The sequence below is a fragment of the Oryctolagus cuniculus genome, chromosome 5 (genome assembly GCF_051225735.1).
Source record: "Oryctolagus cuniculus isolate XC-2025 breed Fujian yellow rabbit chromosome 5, ASM5122573v1, whole genome shotgun sequence".
Classification (NCBI taxonomy): Eukaryota; Metazoa; Chordata; class Mammalia; order Lagomorpha; family Leporidae; genus Oryctolagus; species Oryctolagus cuniculus.
The window spans coordinates 120,514,580-120,540,681 of NC_142871.1; the positions used below are offsets into that span (position 1 = coordinate 120,514,580).

The 26,102-nt window shown below is 38.5% G+C and overlaps 1 protein-coding gene across 1 annotated transcript in view; it reads left to right on the forward strand.

Moving 5' to 3' along the window:
- The first annotated feature begins 2,405 nt into the window (after positions 1-2,405).
- RHAG (Rh associated glycoprotein) overlaps positions 2,406-26,102 on the forward strand; it is a 29,556-nt gene continuing 5,859 nt past the window's right edge. The window contains exons 1-7 of the mRNA XM_002714380.6: positions 2,406-2,587; positions 16,802-16,985; positions 19,235-19,385; positions 22,495-22,642; positions 22,905-23,071; positions 24,739-24,876; positions 25,799-25,920. Of these exons, the coding sequence (XP_002714426.1) occupies positions 2,431-2,587; positions 16,802-16,985; positions 19,235-19,385; positions 22,495-22,642; positions 22,905-23,071; positions 24,739-24,876; positions 25,799-25,920 (1,067 nt within the window). The 5' untranslated portion in view covers positions 2,406-2,430. The remainder of the gene's footprint in view (positions 2,588-16,801; positions 16,986-19,234; positions 19,386-22,494; positions 22,643-22,904; positions 23,072-24,738; positions 24,877-25,798; positions 25,921-26,102) is intronic.

Below are 26,102 nucleotides of genomic sequence, written 5' to 3' on the forward strand. Positions count from 1 at the left end.
TCCCAGCTGCTCCACTTCCTATCCAGCTCTCTGATGTGGCCTGGGAAATCGGTAGGAGATGGCCCAAGTCTTTGGGCCCCTGCACCTGTGTGGGAGACCCGAAGGAAGCTCCTGGCTCCTGGTTTCGGATCAGCGCAGCTCTGGCTGTTGCGGCCAATTGGGGAGTGACCCAGCGGATGGAAGACCTCTCTCTCTCTCTCTCTGGGTCTCCTCTCTGTGAAACTCTGACTTTCAAATAAATAAATAAATCTTTAAAAAAATAGAAGCTGGGAGGACTTGGGGCATAGGGACAGATAGAGAGAGTTTGGATAATAGGTACCAAATCAGAGATAGATCAAAGGATTAATTTCCTAATGTTATACAGAATGGTGGAGGCATCTGTAGTTCACAACAATCCAAAATATATTTCATGAACAAATGGAAGAAAGGAGCTCCAAATATCCAATCACAAAATAATGTCGAGGAAGGGGAAATGTTGATTACCCTTATTTGACCAGAACACATTGTATACATGTGCTGAAATGTCATACCATAGCCCCAACGTTTGTACAATTATTGTAATAAATTTTTTTTTGAAGACAGAGTTACAGAGAGAGGTAGCGACAGAGGGAGAGGTCTCCCATCCACTGGTTCACTCCCCAGATGGCCGCAATTGCCAGAGCTGCACCAATCCGAAGCCAGGAGCCAGGAGCTTCTTCCAGGTCTCCCACGCAGGTGCAGGGGCCCAAGGATTTGGGCCATCTTCCACTGCTTTTCCAGGCCATAGCAGAAAGCTGGATCAGAAGAGGGCATCCGGGACTAGAACCCAGCACCCATATGGGATGCCGGCACCTCAGGCCAGGGCTTTAACCTGCTGCACCACAGTGCTGGCCCCATAATAAAAATTTTTTAGAAGAGAAAACAACAAGTTCAATAAGAGATAATTTGAGTTGAGAACCTGCTTTAAAATGAGAGGTCAAAGATGTCTTTGCTAAGTTTGTGGCATTTTACCTAAAAAGCTAAAGATTGTGTGTATGGGATTGAAGGAGAGAGTGTGTAAGAACAGTGATGTAATTAGAGAAAAAAAACTTCTGTGAGGAGCTGAACAAGAAAAATATTTCTTTTTCCAAGTTGTACATGACGCAGTTTACCTCATTTAAAAAGACTTTCATTTAGAAAAAGAGCAGCAAATGAGAAATTCTGGAAGTGAACAGAGTGAATGTCAAATCCTGCAACAACCCCCATTATTTTGGATGGATGTAAACTTCTCATTATTTTGAGGGATTTCTGTGCTTATAGTGTCACAGAGAAAAAAAGATACAATAGGTCTGGAGTTATTTCATACTTTATCACTTTGTTAAATGGCTTAAAACCACATTTATTTATGTTAAAGTTTAGATGTTCTTGCAGGGCATAATTTCTTTCTTAGTTTTCAAAAGCTTGCATGTAGTTTAATAACATAAATGTCTTGCATTTATAATTTGATGACAATCTCATGGATACTCTTTAGGTTACTGCAAAAGTGTGGGGTGTACACATGTATTCCTATAGTCAGGTATGTGAATTCCGTCCTATTGTGTCATGCATTAGGAATGCTAGTAGTAGACATTTTCAAATTATTTAAATTGTACATTTATTTATAAGTTCTGATTTCATGTTCTCTGAGTAAAAGCATACAAAAAAGATTAAAAAAAAAACCTTGTTGCTTTTTTTTAATCATTTGTTATGATATAGACTTCAGCCAAGCCTTTACTTGCACCTCTCTCTTCCATATTTTGCATAGAATATGTTGGAAATGCTACTTAATGAAAGGAATTTTTTAATTCAAAAGCAGACCTGTTCCACCTTGAGACCAGTTCCAGCTGAGGATAGCACAAGTATCTGTGTCACTGCAATCCACATGGAATTCTGGGGTCATCATTCACTTTTCAATACTCTTCCAATAGATGAATAATTGCTGGAGATCTAGTGGTCAACATACGGACTACAATGAACAATATTGCATTGTACACTTGTAATTTACTAACCAGCTAAATCTTAAATCTTCTCATGATACACATATATACACACACATACACACAATGGCTTAGCAGTGTAGAACTAATGGATATGTTAATTAGTTTTATTGTGGTGATAATGTCACAAAATTTATGTATATGGCCAGTTAAATAGCATCCTAGACATTTGTACAACCAACTGATCATTTGACTTTTCCCACTCTATATCGTATGTTCTTCAAACCAGCTTTTGGGAACACCAGTTAGTTTACAGTGCATAATGTTTTCCAAAGGGTGGGGAGCTTTACGCAGTTTTGCCCATTTTTTTTTCTTGTGATGTCATTGGGGTGCCTTACACATGCAGCTTGATTCCACACACAGAGCCATCCCCTGTCCTTATCAACACCTCACAGCCTGTGAACCTCTCAGTGTGCCTCTGCCCTTGGTCACAAACATGAGGTTCAAATTCCCTCTCATGGCCATAGGCCTGGAGGTGGCCATGATTGTTTTATTTTCATTATTTGTTCAGTATGAAACAGATCACAATACTACCTCACATATCAACAACACTATGGCAGCAGACATGGATGGATTCCTGAAATTATATCCTTGTGAGTAGGCGATTTACTTTTTATTAGGCAAATTGTGCTTCTTTGTTTTCTCATAATGTGAAATCTTTGAATATTGTAAGCTCTTGAACTCTTTGTAGAAGTATGCTAAGCATCTTTATTTCTGCTATGCTTTTGTTTGCTAATCTACATGATTAAGGTGTTTTGATGGAAGCTGCATCTATTAAAATATCAGGAAAAGAAGGTGAAAATTTAAAAAATTGGCTGTTTGCATGTTTCCTCTCTGCAACTAAATGATTTTTTTCTCTTGATCCCTAGTTCTGCACAGAATACAAATTTCACACCTTCCCCTAACCCAAAGAAAGTGGCTAAGGGGAACTTAAAAGTAAGAGAGGTGATCTGGATTTTATGTGGGGACCATAAGATATATAAAAAGGTGTATTTAGAATAGTGTAGAACTTAATGAAGTTTCAATTGAAAAGCGTGTACTCAGGATTTTATAGCACTCTGAAAAGAAAGCAATTTATTCCTTTGAGATGGAAAAAACTTGTGAGCATTTACCTAACACATTTGAAAAGCAGCATCCTTCCCTCAGAATAGTGACCAGGAAAAGGAGGAGTTTAGTTTCAAATTTAGGAAGATAGACTATGAAATAGTTAACACGATAATGCTAACTAACACTTTCTTATTATGAACCAGACGTATTCACTACCTCATTAATCCAGGAGGAATATGGTAGTGATCCCTGTTAGACAGGTTGCTTAACTCTTTAACGAAGATAATCTTATTTTTTAATTTAATAATTTGACACCTATTTTTCCATTCCTATATTTTTTTAGGGAATTAATGCAATGAGAAGTATTTTTATGGTGAAATTATGGCCTAGAGCTGCTACCTGACTTAGCAAAAATAAAAAGGTGGAGACTAAGGGCAAAGTTATGATCATAAATCTAATACTTGTATTCCAGTCTACTTTTCTTTATACTGCATAGATATCCAAGAGGGTTCTTCATTAAATATGTTTTATACTTTGTATATTAAAGAACAATACAACAGAACAGAATTCGATTCAACTCTGTATGCTTGTGTACATTTTATTGATTCATCCATTTGTTCCAATAAAATATTTTATTAAGTACCAAGCATGTGCTAAAGCAAATGTATTTAAAGATAAAAAATACAGTTATTTTATTAAAAGATTCCATTGTCTGATTCACATATATACAAAGAGATGCAATAAATTTAAGAAATAAAATGCCACTGTGAATGGGATTTCTTTCTTGATTTCTCTTTCATCATTTGCGTATAAAAAGCTATTGGGTTTTGTATGTTGATTTTGTAACTTGCAACTTTCCTGAATTGGATTATCAGGTCTAACAAATTTTTGGTGGCATGTTCGAGTTTTCCATGGACAACATCATAACTTGCAAACATGGCTTTTTTGATGTCCTCCTTCCCAATGCTGATGCCCTTTATTTCTTTCTCTTCCCTGATTGTTCTTGTTGATACTTTCCGGTGAATGAGACTGGTGAAAGTCGACACCATTGTCTTGTTCCAGATCTGAGGGAAAATGCTTTCAGTTTTTCCCCATTCAGTATAATATTGGCTGATGGCTTGTCATATCTAGGCTTTATAATTTTGAGTTATGTTCCTTATATGCCTAATTTGTGGAGTTTTAATCAAGATGTGATATTAAATTTTATGAAATGCTTTCTCTGCATCTATTGAGATGACCATGTGGTTTTTGTTCTTCATTTTGTTGATGTAATTTATGATATTTATTGATTTGCCAATGTGGAGCCACCCTTGTATCTCTGAGATAAATCTCACTTATAGTGATGTATGACATTTTTGATGTAGAAAACCATGATCTAAGATTAATTTTTAATTTTAATAAAATAATATTAAGATGTTAAGAGCTTGATAATGTGCATAATTTGTGCTGAACTTTCTTAGTTCCAGTGTCAAAAGCTCAGGTATAGCCTCAATTCAGAATGTGGAATAAAAACTAAGTTGCAAGGGAGTTACTAAACATGTTCATTTCTTAATAGTCTACCAATAGATGAAGAATTGGTACAAATTACATTTGTAATTTACTAAAAGGATAAATATTAAATCTCCAAACCATTCATATGCACACACAAACACACACACACCCACACACACACAAATGGGGTGGTTATGTAGAAGTAATGGACACAATTAGCTTCATTGTGGTGATAAATTCACGATATATGCATATGAAAATATCAAATCATAGACTTTACGTATACATAATTATGTATTAATGGTATTTCAATAAAGCTATTTGAAAATAGACTAACAAGGAAATCATTCTTGTCACTTATTTTTTATTTATTAAGAAAATATTTATTAAGCTTGTAATTCTAGTCCAGCGATCTTCAAGGCTTTATGCTCTAGACAGAGAATAAGGCAGACAAAATGAGCAGAGTCCATGTCGTTATGATCTTTGTATCATATTTGGGGAAAATATACTATATACAGAAGATATACTATATACAAAGAGGTATGTGTGTGTATGTACATTCAGACAATAATAAAATGTCATGGTTACCCATGAGGTAAGATTGGGTAAGCATATGCATCTAGACAAGCATTACTGTCCTTTTAGTCATTCTCAATCAAAGCTATTTGAGAGAACTCATCAGTTATTTAAGGCATAAGTTGAATGTCATTAATTAACTTTTCTTGTATGTATCTAAAACAGTAATTAAACAAGCAAAGTTGGGGGGGTACATATAAATATGAGATGGTAACAGCAGACCACAATGTGAAATTTTACATGAAAAGTCATCTTCATTCATTCAAAATGCTGTTCATAATCCAGTGTGTATACAAACAAAAAAACTTCTTTTTTAAACATTTTATTGGAAGACGTTATACATACCAGGAAACCCACATAAGTTTATAGAAAATGAGTTTTTGATCCTCTGATCACACTCATAACTAAAATCCAAATTAAGAACACATTACTAGCTCCCAAAGAGTGCTCACTATTCCTCCCCTCCCCAATTCTTCTTTATTAACATGGGAAAAAAGCGTATGTTATCATTAACATAGGATGACTCACTGAAGCAGTATTTATATCTATATGAAGAATAAGATAACATTCATGAAATTATTATATTCTCTTTATTTACATTAACTACAAAAATAAGAGCAAATGTGTGTTATTTGTCTCTCTGTGTCTGGCTTACTTCATTCAGCATATTGGTTTCCAGTTGCATCTTTTTTGTTGCAAACATCAGGATTTCATTCTTTCGTTGGGTGCCATCTAGGTTGGTTTCATATCTTAGCTATTGTGAATTCAGCTGCTATAAACATGAGGGTGCAGGTAATTCTTTCATGTGCTGATTTCATTCCTAAGGACGTGTTCTCAGGAGTGGGAGAGCTGGCTCTTGTGATGGATCTAGTTTTAGTTTTCTGAAGCATCTCCATAGGGTTTTCCATAATGGTTGTATCAATTTACATTCCCACCAGCAGTGTATTGGAGTTCCTCTTTCTCCACATCCTCACCAGCATTTATTTTTTTGATTTTTGGATCACATTGAATCTGTAAATTGTTTTGTGTAGTATGAACATTTTGGTGATATTAATTCTTCCAATCCATGAACATGGAAGATGTTTTTTTCTATTTTTTGTGTGTCCCTCTATTTCTTCCATTAATGTTTTATAATTTTCAGTGTAGAGATTTTTTGAATATTTGGTTAAATTTAAAGGTATATATATAATAAATGTAAATTTAAAGGTATTTAAATTTTTGTAGCTATTGTGAATTGAACTGGTCTTCTAAGTTGTTTCTCAGCCAGAGCATTGCTGTTACATAAGAATGTAATTGATTTTTGTGTTAACTTTGTATTCTGAAACTTTGCTGAACTCTCTTATGAATGCTAATAGTCTCTTAGAGGCATGGTTTTTTCCCCTGTATAAATAATTGTGTCGTCTGCAAGCAGGGATAATTTTATTTCTTCCTTTCCAGTTTGCATCCCTTTTATTTATTTTTCTTGCCTATTGACTAGGGCTAAAAGTTCCAGAATTATATTGAGTAATTGTGGTCAGAGTGGAAATCCTTGTCTGGTTCCAGATCTTAGTGGAAATGCTTCCTGCTTTTCCCTGTTCAATATGATGCTGGCAGTCAATTTGTCATGTATTGCCTTGATTGTGTTGAGGTATGTTCCCTCTATATAAAATTTTTTAAGTTTTTTTTATCATGAATGAATGCTATATTTTATCAAATGCTTTCTCTGCATCTGTTAAGATAAACCTTTTTAAAAAATTTTATTTGAAAGACAAAGTTACAGAGAGAGAGAGAGAAAGAGAGAGAGAGAGAGAGAGAGGTCTTCCATCTACTCTTTCATTCTTTAAGTGGCTGCAAAGGCCAGGTCTGGGCCAGAGAGCTGGATTGGAAGTGAAGCAGCTAGAACTTGAACCAGCTCCCATATTAGATGCTGGCACTGCAGGCAGAGGCTTTACCTGCTAAGCCACAGCGCCAGCCCCTCACTCAGTACTTTAATTTAAGAATTTAACTCATATACGTTCAAGGTTATTATTGATAAGTAATGACTTAGTCTTTTCCCATAAAAATTCCTTTTTTTTTTTTTTTTTTTTGCGGTCTACTTTGTTTTTTTACTAGGAGATTTTTTTTACCTTCACATTCTTTCTTGATGCTGATTGTCTTTCTCTATTACTGTGTGTCATGCATCCTAAATTACCATTTGTAAGGCTGGCTAGGCTATAACAAATTCTTTCAATTTTTGCTTGTCTTAGGAAGTCTTTATTTCACTTTTATTTAGGAATGAGAGATTTTCTGGGTAAAGTATTCTGGGTTTGAAGTTTTTTTATTTTTGTTTTGTTCTGTTTTGTTTTTTAGAACTTGGACTACATCTCTTCAATCCCTAGTGGCCTATCAGATTTCTGTTGAGAAATATGCTGGGGAGTTCCTTTAAAGGCAATCCGGCTTTTCTCTATTTTGCATATTTTAGGATATTCTCTTTAAATTTTACTTTTGAAAGTTTGACTATAATGTGTTGTGGTGAGGGTCTTTTCTGAACATGCCTATTTGAGGTTCAGTGTGATTCTTGTATGTGACTTACTGAATATTTTATTTCTAATATTTCTCTCTGGTTTTCCTTCAGTATCTCTCTCTTTGAAAATTTCTCATAAATTTCATGCACTGATTTGCTGATTTCATCCTACTGTTTCTCTGTGTTTTTGAATATCCTTAATCATTCTTTTTAGTTCTTTTTCAGATATTTTGTCAGTCTCCCCTTTTTCACAGTCCAATATTACTGCATTATTGTGTTCCTTTTGGGGGTTATATTGTCTTCCTTGCTTATGTTTCTTGTGTTCTTACATTAATCTTTGTGCATCTGGGAGATCTATTGTTTCTATATATTCTGGAATATGTTTTATTGATTTATTGAAAGCTTCATTTTGGATATCTGCCTCTGGGTTTTTATGCAGTGTCTAAGGCTTACACTTGAGTTCCAGTGGTGTGTGCTGGGTTGGATCGGGGAGTTCTGGCAACAGTTTGTATGTGGGGCAAGAGTTCAGAGTGACACCCAAGAGGGACAAGGTGGTGCACCTACGGCTACATTCAGTGAGTGAACAGGATGTTGGAGCTGAGTATTGTGTTCAGGATCTCAGTCCTTCTATATAGTCTATATGCCAGAGTGAACCAGCTGATTCAGATCCCAGAGCTAACTCACAGCACCAGTGGACCTCCTCCATCTATGTATGGGCACCATCCTAAGCATCAGCCCACCCTGCAGTATGTCCTTCAATTCCTCTGCAAGATCTATCCCCAGTATAGGGAGCACTGCGACTCTGCAGTCAGACTGGGCAGGTGCATGGGAAACAGACACAGTGTCAACCCTCCCAGCTCTGTGGCCTTTGTCACAGGCCACAGTCACAGAGTACAGGGTGTCCACTCTCCATCCTGCAAGCTGCCTTGTCCCCAGCAGCCTCTAGCAGAGGCAGAACTGTCTACTGTTCTCCAACTCAGGCCAAAGTTCAGCTGGGTCTCCATCATAGTAAACTGAGTCTGGTGCTTTAGTGGGGGGGTGGGGGGCAACAAGGCCTCCCTTCACAGAGCAGAGTAGTCATTTAGACCCACACCAGCTCCCCAGGCTGGATTAGTACCATGGAATTCTCCCCAGTCAAACCGCATGGAGATGGAGGCTGCAGCATCAACCTCTCAGCTTAGCGTAGAGTGATGGACCTTTCCAAGACTTTTACATTTTGTTAGAAATTCTACAAATGGCTAGTCTTTAACACCTAGTGGACATTTTAAAAATATGCTGAAATATTTTAGCATTGTGTTACACTGAAGTCCTTTAGTCTGTCTTGTACTTTGAATGAATCATTCAGCCTGCTTGATTTTAGAATAGTGTGTATTGCTTGTTTGAAAAATATTAACCCATTGAGTTATATCAATTTTACAAATGTTGACACATTTCAGTATACAATTTCCAAAAAGAGAATATGTGTTAATATCACCAACTATCTTACCAAGAAAACCTTGAGGAATATCAGGAAATTAATAAGCATGTAGTGGCAAACACAACTTCTCTGAAATTCTAATGTTTTCAAAGCTAAAATTGTATAATGACAGCAAATGCTGTTAGTCCTTTTAACTATGATGGCAATTCAGCTTCAGTTTTTAAAAAAATATGAGCCAGGGGCAGCGCCATAGCTCACTTGGTTAATCTTCCGCCTGGGCACCAGCATCCCACATGGGCACCAAGTTCTAGTCCCAGTTGCTCCTCTTCCAGTCCAGCTCTCTGCTGTGGCCCGGGAGTGCAGTGGAGGATGGCCCAAGTGCTTGGGTCTTGCACCCACATGGGAGACCAGGAGGAAGCACCTGGCTCCTGGCTTCGGATTGGCATAGCTCTAGTAGTGGCGGCCATTTGCGGGGGGTGAACCAACGGAAGGAAGACCTTTCTCTCTGTCTCTCTCTCTCACTAACTCTATCTGCCGAATAAAAAAAAAAAAAAAAAGTGAGCCAAATACCCAGGTCTGAAAAACTACATATCTGTCTCTCAAGTAACAATGGAATTCGATAAAAAATGTGCTGGTTGAGTTCACCCCTCAGTCACAGAAGTGATTGTTTTCCAAGATACCACCACATTTCAGTAGTGCTTTCTGTGTATTTGCATTTTATCATTCTAATTCATAGAAAGTATTAAAACACATGTATGAAAAGCTCAATAGTTAACAAAATTAATAATTTTTACTTCATCTAAAAAGTCTTAAATTAATCTTTTTTCCTGCTGTATTGAAGACTATCTTGACTACTATGACAGTTTGATGCTCCTGTTCTCATTCATGCTACAGCAACAGTGGTTTCATACAGCATTGCTTTCCACCATTTGTGTAAATATCAATATAGTGAAGAAAGAAAAATTACATCTTAGAATTATCATGCAAATAGTTATCACCTCTCAGATTCCTGAAAGTAAGTCCCAAACACCGATATGTCTTTGGATCACACTGGACATCACCAAAGATACAGGGAATCTAAGAATCTACACAGCACTAGAAACTGCTTTGAGAACTTTTATGGTTCAATGATTTATTTTTAAATTTTGTATTTAAGAATTTGCTCCTGTATTTATTCAGATAGCATTCAATTCACTTTTTTTGCTACGACATTCAGCAAATCTTGATGATTATAGGTAAAGAATAACTGGTATGTACAATGTGAACAATTCCTAGGAAACCATTTGCCACTATTCTGTTACTTGGAATTGCTGTGATGCCTGAATTAACATACTGTCTATAATATATAACCTAACAATAAGAGACTAGGACCCAGAAGAGTTCATGTGCTGCTTTGAATTGAGTAGTTCTACCTTCTTAAAAGGCCTGGAAGCAATGGGCACAGCTAGGATCTGATTCTCAGTTTCTAAACAACATTCCTTAATTACGGGCTCCTTGGAGAAACTATAGATTCCAAATGAGGGCAAAGAAAGGACAGGGTAAGCCAAATGCTTAAATACTAATAGGGTCCTGACAAAAATAACACACATTCTGCCTGAAGAGACACCAACTAGCCAAATCAGGAAGAAAGTATGAAAAATACTAACAATTTGGTGTTATTAGAAATTGAAAGAAAGAAAAAGGATTCAATGAACTCAGAAATATTTCATAAAATTGAGAAATGGAAGAGGGGAAATCTTCTTAGAGAAAAATGCCAACAGATTAATATAAAATAAGTAATAGATATAGAAAACTATATATTGAAATCATCAATGTAATAATTTATTCTGGCAAGGTTCATCAATGAATGATAAATCCATTGGATATAAAGTTATTGGAGAACATAGTATTCACATGATCTGGAAGAATTAGCCCTAAGGTTTTTTCTTACTTAGAGAGTAAAAGATGCATTTGTAATGGAGTGATCTGATAGCACTATCTAATCCAATTGATCAAACTCACTGTTAACAGTGTTAGGAAAAACAAACTAGGTGCCTCTATGTGTGATCCAGTGGGAGGCCCACCATGCTACTTACATGTTATTCTTACCAAAAACATATAATATTATTTTAATCATGGTAAAAACAAATAAATTCAAATTATAAGGCATTTTACATAAAAAGTGGAGCAACAACAATAAAAGGCATGTAGAAAAATTGCCCTACATTAAAGGAGTCTGAAGACACATAGCAAAGGAAACATTTGAAGCTTGGCAGTTTGAGGCTGTTGGAGCATTTAGAACATAATTATATATTAAATAAACATTTATTACTGTTCCATTTCTTGGCTTTGATGATGAAATTGTGGTTGTTCAGAATATCCTTTTTTTAAAAGATTTTAATTATTCATTTGAAAGACTGAGCTACAGAGAGGCAGAGGCAGAGAGAGAGAGAGGTCTTCCATCCGCTGGTTCACTCCCCAGATGGCTGCAATGGTCGGAGCTGTGCCAATCCAAAGCCAGGAGTCAGGAGCTTCTTCTGGGTCTCCCACAAGGGTGCAGGAGCCCAAGGACTTGGGCCATCTTCTACTGCTTTCCCAGGCCATAGCAGAGAGCTGGATCAGAGGTTGAGCAGCTGGGAATCAAACCAGCGCTCATATGGGAAGCCAGCGCTGCAGGAGGCAGCTTTACCCGTTATGCCACAGCACTGACCCCTAGAATATCCTTTACATAGGCAATTCATGCTAAAGTGTTTTTAAGCAAGCTATCACCTCATTTTCAAGTGGTTTAAAAGAATATGCATTATATATATATATCAATATACATAAATATATATATATATATATTTTTTTTTTTTTTTGACAGGCAGAGTGGACAGTGAGAGAGAGAGACAGAGAGAAAGGTTTTCCTTTGCCGTTGGTTCACCCTCCAAAAGCCGCGGCTGGTGCGCTGCGGCCGGCGCACTGCGCTGATCCGATGGCAGGAGCCAGGTGCTTCTCCTGGTCTCCCATGGGGTGCAGGGCCCAAGCACTTGGGCCATCCTCCACTGCACTCCCTGGCCACAGCAGAGAGCTGGCCTGGAAGAGGGGCAACCGGGACAGAATCCGGCGCCCCGACCGGGACTAGAACCCGGTGTGCCGGCGCCGCAAGGCGGAGGATTAGCCTAGTGAGCCGCAGCGCCAGTCTATATACATAAATATATTAATCATACAGGAGAGAGAAAATCAATATGAAAAATATTAATAGCTGATAAAGCTAGATAAATAGTATATACGTGTTTATTGATCAAACTTTTCTGAATATTTGAAATACCTGAAAATAAAATATTTGGATAGAGGTGGGATGACATTAGCCTATAAATATTTTTCTTTTAAAAAAATGAATTCAGGGGTCAGTGCTGTGGCACAGTGGGTAAAGTTGCCGCCTTCAGTGCTAGCATCCCATATGGGTGCCAATTCGAGTACCTGCTGCTCCACTTCCCATCCTGCTCTCTACTTTGGCCTGGGAAAGCAGTAAAAGATGTCCCAAGTCCTTGAGCCCCTGCATCCACGTGGGAGACTGGGAAGAAGCTCCTGGCTCCTGGCTTCAGATCGGCGCAGCTCCGGCCGTTCCAGCCAATTGGAGAGTGAACCAGAGGATGGAAGACCTCTCTCTCTCTCTCCCTCTCCTCTCTCTGTAACTATGATTTTAAAATAAATAAATAAATCTTTAAAAAAAGAGTTCATAGTACAACCCTGCAGTTTCAAAATCTACAACCTTAGTAAATTTACTTCACCAGCACTGAACCATTATAAAACAGCATCTCTAATCAGAAACTAAGCTTTAAAGTCATATTCACTAGTTGGTCTAGAAACACTTTTTTTTTTTTTCAGAAAAGCCCTGTAGTTATAATTACAATAATTCTCAGTAGCCCTCACCTGTGATCCACTTATTCGTAAATAACTGAGGCATTCCCTGGACGGCTGCAGGTGCTGGATTTTCTCCAAGGGTCTAACAAGAACAAGTAGGCAGACTTGCATTCACTTTCTCCTGATAGTGTCTAACTGATAGTGCTCCATCCCCAGGCTACTTGAATAAATAATAAAGGAGCACACAGAGAAACAAAACAGATAAAATCAAATAAAAAGGTTATATACAATGTGAGAGCTATGTTCACAGGGTTGATTCTTGAATGCTATCTAGAAGTTTTCCAGGTAAAAAGAGTTGCTAGCTGTAGAATGAAGAGGACATTCTGGGTTGAAGTCATACATAGAAAACAGAGGATAAGGAGACTTTTGGTTCACTTTGTTTGTTTTGGGTAGTAAAGTGTTAGAATAAAATGGTTACATTTTAAACATGTTGACTTATCAGGGCTTATAAGATATTCTGTTGGAAGATAAATGTGGAAGCAAAATATAGCAAAAATAACAAAATAAAGCAAACCTCTTTGTACTAGGAAGAAATGATGAGAGTGAGGATGACGATAGTGGTGGTGACTGGTGATGGTGGGGATAGCGATGATGATCATTGTCACATTGCACTTTCCAAAATAGCACAAACTTCACATTATGATAGAAGTTATAATTATAATGCTACTTAATTTGTTCCAAGCCTGTGCTAACTAACTTTGCACTCATTTTCTAATCCTCAAAACTATCTGTATTATGCAAGTGAAGAAAAACATCTATGATAAAGTAGGGGTTGAGAAATAGGAAGTACTTTGCCTAAAGTCAATTGTTTAATATAGGAAAGAGCCTATTCGGATTCCTACCCTGGTTGTCTGCATCCACTACATTGTAGAGGAACACTGCTCATCAGGTAGGAATTCAGATATCTACCTACTGGTCTCTAACACATTGTCAAAACATTTTTTGATTTCCACTAGCATCAGTCAACCTCTGAAAGGCAAGAACATATTCTTTGTGGGATTGTTTACTCAGTGAAAGCAATAAGGGGAGTAAACTTAGATACCTGTATTAGGAAACTTGAGCAATTGCTGCCACAACCAAAAATGTCTCCAGACATTGTCAAATGTATTCTGGGAACTAAAATAGTGTCCTGTTGAGAAACACTGCCCAGACAAATCTTGATGATCCTTAAAATACATTGAAAGACTTCCCTAAAGTGCAAACCCCTAAAGAAATCCTGTTTTCCATTAAAATGTAGATATTTTGTTGCTTTAATGGCAGAGTCTTGCACCAAAAACTGAAATTCTTGGTCTTCTTCATGATCTCCACCCAGAACCCGAATCAGGATGAGAGAAAGCTCATACTTCTAACTGTGTGTAAATCTATTAATCCATACCTTTCATGCAAAATGTGAACTCCCTTTAGCAACTTAAATAATAGATGAAGTTCTTAGGCCCCCTTGTGGCAAAAATCAGTAATAAAAATTAGAGCAAAAGGAAAACAAAAAAAATGGAGTAGTTAATAGAATATTCCTCCCTCTTATAAAATGTTTCATTTTCCATCAAAAGAAAGAAGGGATGGATTCCATGAAATACTTGCTACTGGTGTTTGACATTACAGGACTAAATCAAGGAATTTTTAAAACTAGCTGGTTAGGGCATACTTTAAAATCAGTAGATTGCAGGGGGAACGAGAGTAGTCTAAGAAAAAAAAGAGATTGTTTAGTAAAATAGTTTTACATAATGAAATAAAAAGTGAATTTCATAAAACTAGACTGATTTTTTTAATTAGAGCTTTGTAACTACGAACAACTCACCTAATTTATATAGTCTTAGATTCTGAAGTTAGAAGCAAGATCAAAATAAAATGAATTAACCATTTTGTAGACTGGAAAACCATTCAACATAATACAAATATTCCTGAAAAGAGGAAAAAGATTGAGTTTCAAGGAGGTTTAGTAAAATTATAGTTAATAATAATCATCCATGCATATTCCCTAAATTCTCCTTCAACTTGGTCTATTGTAAAAATCAAATATTTATGTGTAAAAATTAAATGATAGTAAAAGAATTTGTAAGGAAAATTAAGTATATATATTGTCATCTATATTTCAAAAGCCGAAAAGGAAACAAGTTGATGTTTGTTGATGGTTGCCATCAGCAGATTTGACACCAGTTCTGTGATATTTAGGTATGAAATGAAGATGCATATCCATTTGCACTACTTTACCACAATAAAGACTGTGCAGCATTCTCTCTGAGATGTCTCTCAGAGCTGCTAACAAGGGACACTTCTCAGATACTCCTTTCCATTGTTGCCTTCCTCATACTGCCTTTCCTGGGAGTGGCTCAAGTGAAAAATAAAATGTCCAAAAGTCTCAGCACATAGAAAGGGTCAAAAGAATGAATGATACTACAACATGTGATTGAATCATGTAGAACTTGTTTAATTTGCTCATGTTCTTTACTCTTATATCTCCTGCACTCAGACAAGAACAAGACCAGTTTCTAGTCCACCAAAGGACCTTCTGAATCACTCTATTTTGCCAACTTTTTCTATTTCAGGATTAATCAGAAATACTTCAGGGTAACTCCCTGTACCTCTATGGGGCCCTTTCCAAATGCAGGTTGCCTTTGGAAGCTAGCATCTTAATTCACCTCTGCATGCAGTTACTACCACATATTAGCACATCAGATTTAATTAACAATGTTTGAAAAAAAATGTAGTATGCCAACACCGCGGCTCACTAGACTAATCCTCCACCTTGCGGCGCCGGCACACCGGGTTCTAGTCCCGGTCGGGGCGCCGGATTCTGTCCCGGTTGCCCCTCTTCCAGGCCAGCTCTCTGCTGTGGCCAGGGAGTGCAGTGGAGGATGGCCCAAGTGCTTGGGCCCTGCACCCCACGGGAGACCAGGATAAGTAACTGACTCCTGCCATCGGATCAGCGTGGTGCACCGGCTGCAGCGCGCTGGCCGCGGCAGCCATGGGAGGGTGAACCAACGGCAAAAAGGAAGACCTTTCTCTCTGTCTCTCTCTCTCACTGTCCACTCTGCCTGTCAAAAAAAAAAAATGTAGTATGTAAGTTATATCAGGGGAAGTCAGGAAAGTTCTGAGTAGCATATTCTGAAGTGCAGGCAGAAGGTGGTACAGGTTGGGTTCCCCAGGAAACAGACTTTGAGATAATCATGTTTCTTTAGTGCTTCATGGTTTATAAAATGCTACCAAAGTCATTATCCCATTTGACTAAAATAATGATCTGGTAAGATTTGTAGGACTGGAGCTATTGTACACATTTGACAATTTGACATGAGGACTCTAGTGTTAAGTATTTTCATTCATATATCAAACATTCCTTGCTCTTCTAGGTGTAGTCCGTAATGTCAAGATCAGGGGAGCCAAGGGTGAATATGTCCTAAATCCTTCAATCAAGAAACTCACAACCTAATGCAGGAGATGAACATTTCATTGGTTATTTAACTATTACAGGGTAATGCACCCTAAATAAATGCTAATATAATGTGACAAATGATAAAGCCAAAGTATGTATACAGAGAGCTGTATAAATGACAAGAGAAAATATTAATTTTCCTTGAGAGCTTTGGGAAAATCTGCTAAAGGATGTTACACTTGCATCGTTCTCCACAAAGCTTTCTTTGGGTGAAAAATAATGAAAAATTATTCAGGAAGAGGATAAAAGTTACACTGATACATGATAGTGCACATTTTCCTAAGGCTCAAATATTGAATAGGTCTCATGGATGGTAAGTAGCCAAGCTTGTGATAGAATCAGCCTTTTGCCTACAAGTTAATGCTTCCCTTGTGAAATGTTTTGTACAAAAGAGATAGCATTAAATAAATGGGATAGCCTATGGTGTAACACTTTCTTCAGGTTCCCCTAATGCAGTTACCTTTTCCTCTGCTCTTTTCCAGTATTCCAAGATGTACATATTATGATATTTGTTGGTATTGGCTTTCTCATGACCTTCCTGAAGAAATACGGCTTCAGCAGTGTGGGTATCAACCTATTAATTGCTGCTCTGGGCCTCCAATGGGGCACTATCGCACAGGGGATGCTACACAGCCATGGAAAGAAATTTCAGATTGGAATCAAAAAGTGAGCATCCTTGCTGTCATCTGAATATTTTTATCCCCAGCTCCCCCTAAAATTCATATGGTGAAATCTTAACCACCAAGGTACATTAGCAGGTGAGACCTCTGGGTGGTGATTAAATCCTTCAGGAATGGGGGATTTAATCCTCTGCTGCACCAGACCACATTCATGCTGAAATTGTTCTCATTCGACTGTAACGATATGAGATCTTCTTTCACACAGTTAATATTCCTTCCATCTGAGCTCCAAGGTGCAAAAGAATCTAAGAGATATTTTTAAGATCATTTTTAAAAATGGAAATGTATTCTTGTTATGCTGCAAGGAACAATCACTCTAGAGAACTTATCAATTGACAAAACTAAAGTGAAGGAAAGGTAAATTAAAATTTTTAAAAATGTCTGGCACCGCGGCTCACTAGGCTAATCCTCCGCCTTGTGACACCGGCACACCGGGTTCTAGTCCCGGTTGGGACGCCGGATTCTGTCCTGGTTGCCCCTCTTCCAGGCCAGCTCTCTGCTGTGGCCAGGGAGTGCAGAGGAGGATGGCCCAAGTGCTTGGACCCTGCACCCCATGGGAGACCAGGATAAGTACCTGGCTCCTGCCATTGGATCAGCGCGATGCGCCGGCCACAGCACGGCAGCCATTGGAGGGTGAACCAACGGCAAAGGAAGACCTTTCTCTCTCTCTCTCTCTCTCTCTCTCTCACTGTCCACTCTGCCTGTCAAAAAAAATTTTTTAAAAATGGTAAAGCACTTTAAGGACATTTATAGGGACCAGCAGTATGACGTAGTGGGTAAAGCCACTGCCTTGCAGTGCCAGTATCCCATATGGATGCTGGTTTGAGTCCCGGCTGCTCAACTTACAATCCAGCTCTCTGCTATGGCCTGAGAAAGCAGTAGAAGATGGCCCAAGTGATTGTGTCCCTGTACCTATGTGGGAGACCTGGAGGAAGCTCCTGGCTCCTGGCTTCGGATTGCCACAGCTCCAGCCGTTGCAGCCATCTGTGGAGTAAATTAGCGGAGGAAAGACATTTCTCTCCCCCCCCCCGCCTCTGACTTCCAAATAAATAAAGAAATCATTAAAAAATAACCTTTATAACAGAGGCCTTAGAGAGAGTTGTCTCCCCTTATACCGTGTGAGAGTGTAGCCAAAAGGCACCATTTGTGAACCAGGAGGTGGGCCCTCACCGGACACCAAATCTGTTAACATCTTATGCAGGAAACCCCAGCCTCCTAAGCTGTGAGGAAAAGAATTTTGCTGTTTCTAAGCTACCCAGTTAATGGCATTGTAATATCAGCCCAAAGACAGTAATGTCTGTCCACTGTGTTTTCAGATAAATCATGTCTCTACTTACTGCTTTGTCATTTGGACTCTGAACTAGCTGGCAATTTTTCACCCAAGGATCCCAATCAGTTCCTTCCCCTGCTGCGCTGGATTCCACATCAATGTTGTAACCTCTCTGGTTTGACTTAAAGATATGAGAAATCCTCCTTCATAAAGTTAATATTCCTTCAATCTCAGCTATAAGGAACAAAAATGAATATCATTTTTAAAATGTAAAAGTGTTGGGGTCTGCATTAGAGCATAGCAGGTTAAGCCTCCTACTGAGATTCTGGCATCCCAGTTGGGCACCATTTTGAGTACTGGTTGCTTCACTTCTTATCCAGTTCCCTACTAATGCACCTGGATAAGCAGCAGAGTATGTCTCAAGTTCTTGGGCCTTTGCACACAAATGGGAGACCAAGATGAAGCTCCAGGCTCCTGGTTTCAGTCTGGCCCAGCCCTAGCTGTTGTGGCCATTTGGGGAGTGACCTAGCAGATGGAAGATTGATCTCCCAATATCTCTCTCTCTCTCTCTCTCCTTCTCTCTCTCTCTTGCTTTTGCTTTCGCTCTCACTCTCTCTTCTTCTTCTTCCTCCTCCTCTCAGTAATTCTGCTTTTCAAATAAATAAAAAATAAATCTTAAAAAATAAACAATCACTATAGGACATGTATCAATCAACAAAACTAAAGAGAAGAATGGGTAAGTTAAAATTTCTACAAATGTTAAAGCAACTTAAGAATATATAGTCCAAAGGAGAAAGAAGGAGTAATGAAGTGAGAGAGGATGAGTAAGTCTGGGAGGAGAACCTGATGGGGCCTGGTTGGAGAAGGGCTTACACTCCGGATAAATTGATGCTGTCATTCATCACCTTACAACTCAGTTTTATTTTTGTTGTGATTATTTTTGGTTTATTCTTTATTCCTTTCAGCATGATAAATGCAGACTTCAGTACAGCCACAGTCCTGATTTCTTTTGGAGCCGTTCTGGGAAAAACAAGTCCAATCCAAATGCTGATCATGACAATTATAGAAATTTCTTTCTTTGCTGGCAATGAATATCTGGTTGGTGAGATATTCAAGGTAAGAATTAGAGGATTCATCCTTGCCTAGCTTTGTGTATCCATTCTGGTCACAATGCATAATATGTGCCTACTTGAAACATGGGTAAATCCTGGTAAGAGTGGTAACACAGCCAATAGTAATCATAGCTATATAGTAATCATAGTTTAATTGTTCATAGAATGCCTATTTTATTTTTTCTTTAAAGATTTATTTATTTAATTGAAAGAGTTACACAGAGAGAGGAGAGGAAGAGAGAGAGAGAGAGAGAGAGGTCTTCCATCCACTGGTTCACTCCCCAATTGGCCACAACAGCTGGAACTGTGCCGACTCAAAGCCAGGAGCCAGGAGCTTCTTCCAGGTCTCCCATGTGGGTGCAGGGGCCCAAGGACTTGGGCCATTTTCTACTGTTTTCCCCGGCCATAGCAGAGAGCTGGATGGAAAGTGGAACAACTGGGTTTCGAACCAGTGCCCATATGGGATGCCAGCATTGCAGGTGGGAGCTTTACCCACTAGGCTACAGCATCAGCCCCAGAATGCCTATTTTAAACAAGGGATTTTACAAACATTATTTCATTTCAGCTTTGCAGAAACACTGTAAGGTAGTTATTGCTGTTACCATTTATACACAATGAAACTGATGATCATAGATGCCAAATGACTTTCCAGAATCTGGATTTAAGCCCAGATTTCTCTAACTCCACAACACTTTTAATATAATATATTGTCTATTAATGATAATTTCAATTTATATCCCAATCACTAAGTAAATAGACATATATAAAGTCTTAGATAGCTTTTGTTAAGGTCAAGGTAAAATTTTTTACCTTCTATGAATATTGCATTGGTTCTCTCATGGATAATAAACAATATTTCTGGGAACTCTAGTGTTTTGTTATTTTGTTTATAATTCTATTGAGTAATTTAACAGCAAATATTTTTAACAACTTTCTAGATGTGGGTGTCAGTGACTAGCAAAATAGTCCTTACCTTTACAGAGCTTACAAACCTGTGGTAGAGAAAGAAACTAGACAAATAATTGTATAAGCAATCTTGTACCTAAAAACACAAATATATACTCACTTAAATATTTTTAGAAAACTGCAATGTGTGCAATGAAAAATAAGTGCATGGAGTGCCTATGTGAAAACATACCTAATTTATATTTTAAAATCATGAAGGGGGTCTCTGAGGATATAATAGATAAGCTGGCCCTGAAGGGCACGTGGGATTTCTCAAGTAACCAAAGGGGAGAGAGTATGTTAAGTCAATGTAACATCAAGTTCACTGATAATGAGGAACTAAAGGAAAGCCTTTAGCTGAAGCAAGATGAAAGAAGTTTACCAGTACAAAATGAAGCCATCAAGGAAAACAGTCTTGACCAAGAAACCCTATAGACTATGTGTGTCAGCTGCTCCAGAGTGAGAAACAGGGAAAAGATTTTGCATAAAATATGATAGCATTGAAAGAGATTTGGACGCAGTATTTGTAAAGTCCAAACCTGATCAGTTGCCACCTCCCACTCTCTTGAAACCATGTAGGGAAGCCAGGCAAGGTTTCATAGTTGCAAAGGGCCTAGGTGCTGCTGAGAGGCTAATGGCTGCCGGAGAGTCAGATGTGCTGGAAGGATAACCAAGTGTGGGCCTTCAAGGGAACTGGGTCTGTTGATGACTACTCAAAGACAGAGAAGCAAAAAGAAGGTCCTTTTTTAGTTTAATTGGTGACAATTTGATCATTTTGAATAAAGTATCATTTTTCTATATTAATAAGTACAGAGAAATTCTCAGGGTTGGGCACACTAAACATTTCCTCAGAGCCAGAAACAGAAAACAGGATCAAATTTACCATGTCCTAAAGAGGAACCTAAAGCATATTTTCTCCAATGAATCTTGGGCCTCAGCTACATGTTATCATGTAGAAGAGTGAAAAAATAGGGGGCAAATGCTAGCCTTTTGAAGCTTCAAGCATTTGAGGAGCAATTTAGTGAGTTTAAAGTACAATGTCCAGGGAACAGTGCTGTGGCATAGCAGGTAAAGCCACCGCCTGCAGTGCTGGCATCCCATTTGGGTGTCGGTTCAAGTCCTGGCTGCTTCACTTCCGATCCAGCTCTCTGCTGTGGCCTTGGAAAGCAGTAGAAGATGGCCCAAGTCCTTGGGCCCCTGCACCCACATGGGAGACCCAGAAGAAGCCCCTGGCTCCCGGCTCCTGGCTTCGGATCAGTGCAGCTCCAGCTATTGCGACCATCTGGGGAGTGAACCAGCCGATGGAAGACTTCTCTTTCTCTCCTCCTCTCCTTCCCTCCCTATGTAACTCTGACTTTCAAGTAAATAAATAAATCTTTAAAAAAAAAAAAAGGTGCAATGTCCAGCAAACATAAATCATCTTTGTTTTGCATCAAGTGCAACACACAGTATTTCACTGAGACTCTCTATTTCCTGGAGAAATAACACAGAATACATTAAATGCCCACTAAGGATCTAGTCCTTTGGAATCTAAGTGTCACCACAACTCCATTAGATTATAATAGTTCCTGATTTTACAGAACCCTGAAAGTAAGTGTTTGGTAATTTTTCTAAAGTTGTATTGTAAGTAAGTGCCTGAGCAACTAGTGAAAGTCATTTCTGTGTAGCCCCCAAATCTGTATTTTTTTTCTATTTTTTAAAGATGATTTTATTATTTAAAAGGCAGAGTTATAGAGAGAGAAGGAGAGACAGACAGAGATCTTCCATCTGCAAATTCATCCTACAAATGATAACAGCCAGAGCTAGGCGAGGCCGAAGCCAGGGGCCTGGGCTTCAATCTGGGTCTTTCCTGTGGGAGGCAGGGAGTGAAGCATGGAGGCAATCTTTTGTTCATTAGCAGGGATCTGGATCAGAAATGGAGTTGCTATGACCAGAACCAGCACCCATATTGGATGCTTATCTTGCGGGCGATGGCTTAACCCACTATTGCCACAGTGGCAGCCCATTTTTTTTTTCTATTTAACTGCCTTGTTTTAATCCACTTCTTCTTCTCTCCATTTTTTTTGAACTTGTCTAACCAATGAAGCAGTTCTTTCACTGACTTTCCTCCTGGAATGAGTAAATTCACTTTCACATCTATTTATATGAATGACCCTTTTCCCCCTCAGGCTTCTGATATTGGAGCATCAATGACAATCCACACCTTTGGAGCCTACTTTGGCCTGGCTGTTGCAGGTGTCTTGTATCGATCTGGCTTGAGAAGGGGGCATGACAATGAAGAGTCTGTGTATCACTCAGACTTGTTTGCAATGATTGGTGAGTGAAGACAGACTTGCCTGACCCTGTCTCTTTGGGCAAGCATAGGAGAAGGTCAACATCAACGCAGACATGAAAATACTCAACAAGAAACAACCTTTGGATGTTGCTTTCTTCATACTGGCTCATTGCTCCTCTTTTCTCCTAACTATTAAGTAATTAAGCCTAAATGTAGAAACACATTCATTCCCCATAGGAAACTCTGTTCCCTGGACTGTCTTTACTATTCAGAACTAACATCCTTTCTTGTGGTTTGCTGCAGGGACTCTTTTTCTGTGGATGTGTTGGCCCAGCTTTAATTCAGCCATTGCTGAGACTGGAGACAAACAGTACATGGCTATTGTAAACACATACTTCTCTCTTGCTGCCTGTGTGGTTACAACTTATGCGTTCTCCAGCCTTGTCCAGCACCGAGGCAAACTCGACATGGTAAGTGTCATATTAATTCCCATGTAAATTTCACTTAATGATACTGAAAGTTGCTTGGATAAATAGATAATTTCTGCATCACTGCTGAACTACTTGGAACAAGTCACAAGCCATAAATTTTGGAAATATTTCAAAAGCAATAACAATTCATTCATCAAATGTGTACTCTGGGAGGGAAAAAGTGTTCTAAAAGAATTTAGTCTAGTAGCATATATAGTTGTGGAAAAAATCAAAGCCATGAAATATATCTGATGATATAGCTAACTGTTCCTAAGTTTCCCTACTTATTTGTCAGCAAGTAGAAAAACAATATGATGGTACACATTGATGCTGTTTTTCCAACTGCAACTTTTCCTTTCAAATAAAGAACTAAATGTAATGTGGGATCCAGCATAAGCTTCTGGAAAAGAAAAAGCACACTATTAGGAATACTGGTGAAACCCCAATGAGGCTTTTTATAGTGATATATAATTCCCTCATTCTATCATTATGCAAGGTGTTAACATTGGGAGATGCTGGAAATGGAAAGTGTATTTTTGCAAACCTTATATATCTAAAATTAATCTAAAATATTTTAAATCCAAGTTGATCTCTTGAGTCTCTTGTTTTTGAACTAAAGAAATGGCAAATCAGTCACTCTACTTTTTTAACTTGAGAGAGGGAAATTATTATAATTTAATTTTAAAGCATGACTAGGGGAATATATTCCAATTCTCTAAATGTTTAGCAAGTGATTCATGATGGCCACGCACATGTTTCAAGAACTGCATCAGTGGGGCTGGTGTTCTGCTGAACTTGATAAGGCTGCCACTTCCTATGTGGGCACCACTTTGTGTCGCGGCTGCTCCACTTCCAATCCAGCAATCTGCTAATGGGCTGAGAAAGCAGCGAAAGACGGCCCAAGTGCTTGGGACCTTGCCCCCTATGTGGGAACCCAGATGAAGCTCCTGGCTCCCGGCTTTGGTCTGGCCCAGCCCTAGCTATTGTGGCCATTTGGAGAGTGAACCAGTGGATGGAAGATAGCTTTATGTCTCTCCTTCTCTCTCTCTAACTCTTCCAAATGAGTAAATAAATATTAGAAAAAAAGAATTTCATCAAGAAGCAAAACATAGGACTGACACTGTGGTGCAGCCAGTTAAGCCTGGCCTATGATGCCGGCATCCCATATGGGCACTAGTTCAACTTCCAACTCCTCCACTTCAATCCAGCTCCCTGCTAGTATGCCTGGGAAAGCAGTGGAAAATAGTTCAAGTTCTTGGGCCCCTGCCCACATGAGTGAGACCCGGAGGAAGCTCCTGGCTCCTGGAATTGCAGCCTTTTGGGAAGTGAACGAGTAGATGGAATATTCTCTCTCTCTCTCTCTCTCTCTCTCTCTCTCTCTCTCTCTCTCTCTTTCTCTATGTGTGTGTGTGTGTTTATGTGTGTATATCTCTCCTCTTTCTCTCTGAAACTTTACCTTTCAAATAAATAAGCAAATCTTTTTTATAAAGAAGCAGAACACTGGTAGAATACTTACTCTATAAACTCCCTCCCTGCCTCTACAACTTCTTTTGACTTTCTCTCATTACTGTATAAGATGCCGTGAGTCTACTAAAGTCTAGAATCCTGCAGTATTCTGAACTCTGCCTCATTCACTCACTTCATTCATGTTGCTACCTTCCACACAGGTGCACATTCAGAATGCAACCCTTGCAGGAGGAGTCGCTGTGGGTACCTGTGCAGACATGACAATCCACCCATATGGTTCTATGGTCATTGGAAGCATTGCAGGAATTGTTTCTGTGTTTGGATACAAGTTCCTGACTGTGAGTACAACAGATGTTCTAAGTCATACTCTGATCTGCACCACTATCTTCTCACATTCCTCCAGCAGAAAAAATCTATAAAGTTTTCCTCCAAAAATACCTTTCCTATTTGGAGGTCATTTGCTTTCCCTTCAGAAATACTACTCACATTTCAAATCTAGTGTTCTATTCTTTCTAGACTTCTATATGACAGAAGAGAAGCTGATAAAGCTATTTATAATTTAGCATGAATAGGAAGTTAAGTACTTCTGCATTACTCTCTCTTTGGGACAGTTACACTGATGTTTTTGTCATTGTTGATTTTTGCTCATTTTGTAAAGTTAAAGACTCTGTGGTCTTTTAAGGATTTAGAATGTCATCAGAAGATGAGAAAGAGTGGGACTTGAAGTCATTCACTTTCGAACTCCTCCACTAAGAACCAAAACAGGTAGTTGTGCCCAGCAGTGCAATCAAAGTATTTGACTAAAACCAAATATCAGATGTGGAAGGAGAACTTGGCTGCAAACAGAATTTCTTCTTCGAGGAGGGAGAGAAAACAGGGAGATGTAAACTCAGAAGACACAAATAGCAGATATGATAGATATGAATAGGTCTAGAGATGTAATGCATAGCATGAAGGCTACAAATTTTTAAAAAAGGAGTGTATATAAGATCCACATTCAATGAGTAGATGTTAGCTTTTTTAAAGGCATAAAAATACTCATACCTTTAAAAATTGAATAATTATGTGAAATGATGGAGATGTTCATTTGCATCAATATAGTATCTGTTTTACTATCTATATCTATCCCATAACTCCTGCTGTACACCTTAAACACACATAATATTTACTTTAAAATGTATTCTCTGTGGTTATTTACTTTTGTTTTAGAGCTGTGTATATCTAACAAAATAATAAATCTTCCTCCTTTTACAATTTCAGCCACTTATTGCTACTAAACTGAGGATCCACGATACTTGTGGAATCCACAATCTTCACGGCTTACCTGGTGTGATGGGAGGCCTTGCAGGCATTGTAGCAGTCGCCATGGGAGCATCTAACACGTGAGTAAAGGGGTGTGCCTTCCTACCTCTGTTGTATTTTTGCTTGCTTTTGGACATATCCAGTGATAGGGAGCACTTTGTTTTGTTTTAGCACACAAAGGCCACAGTCTGTAAATATTGTCTTTATTGGAGACAAAGAAACACAACCAGGGCCAATATTGTGGTATAGCAGGTAAAGCCTC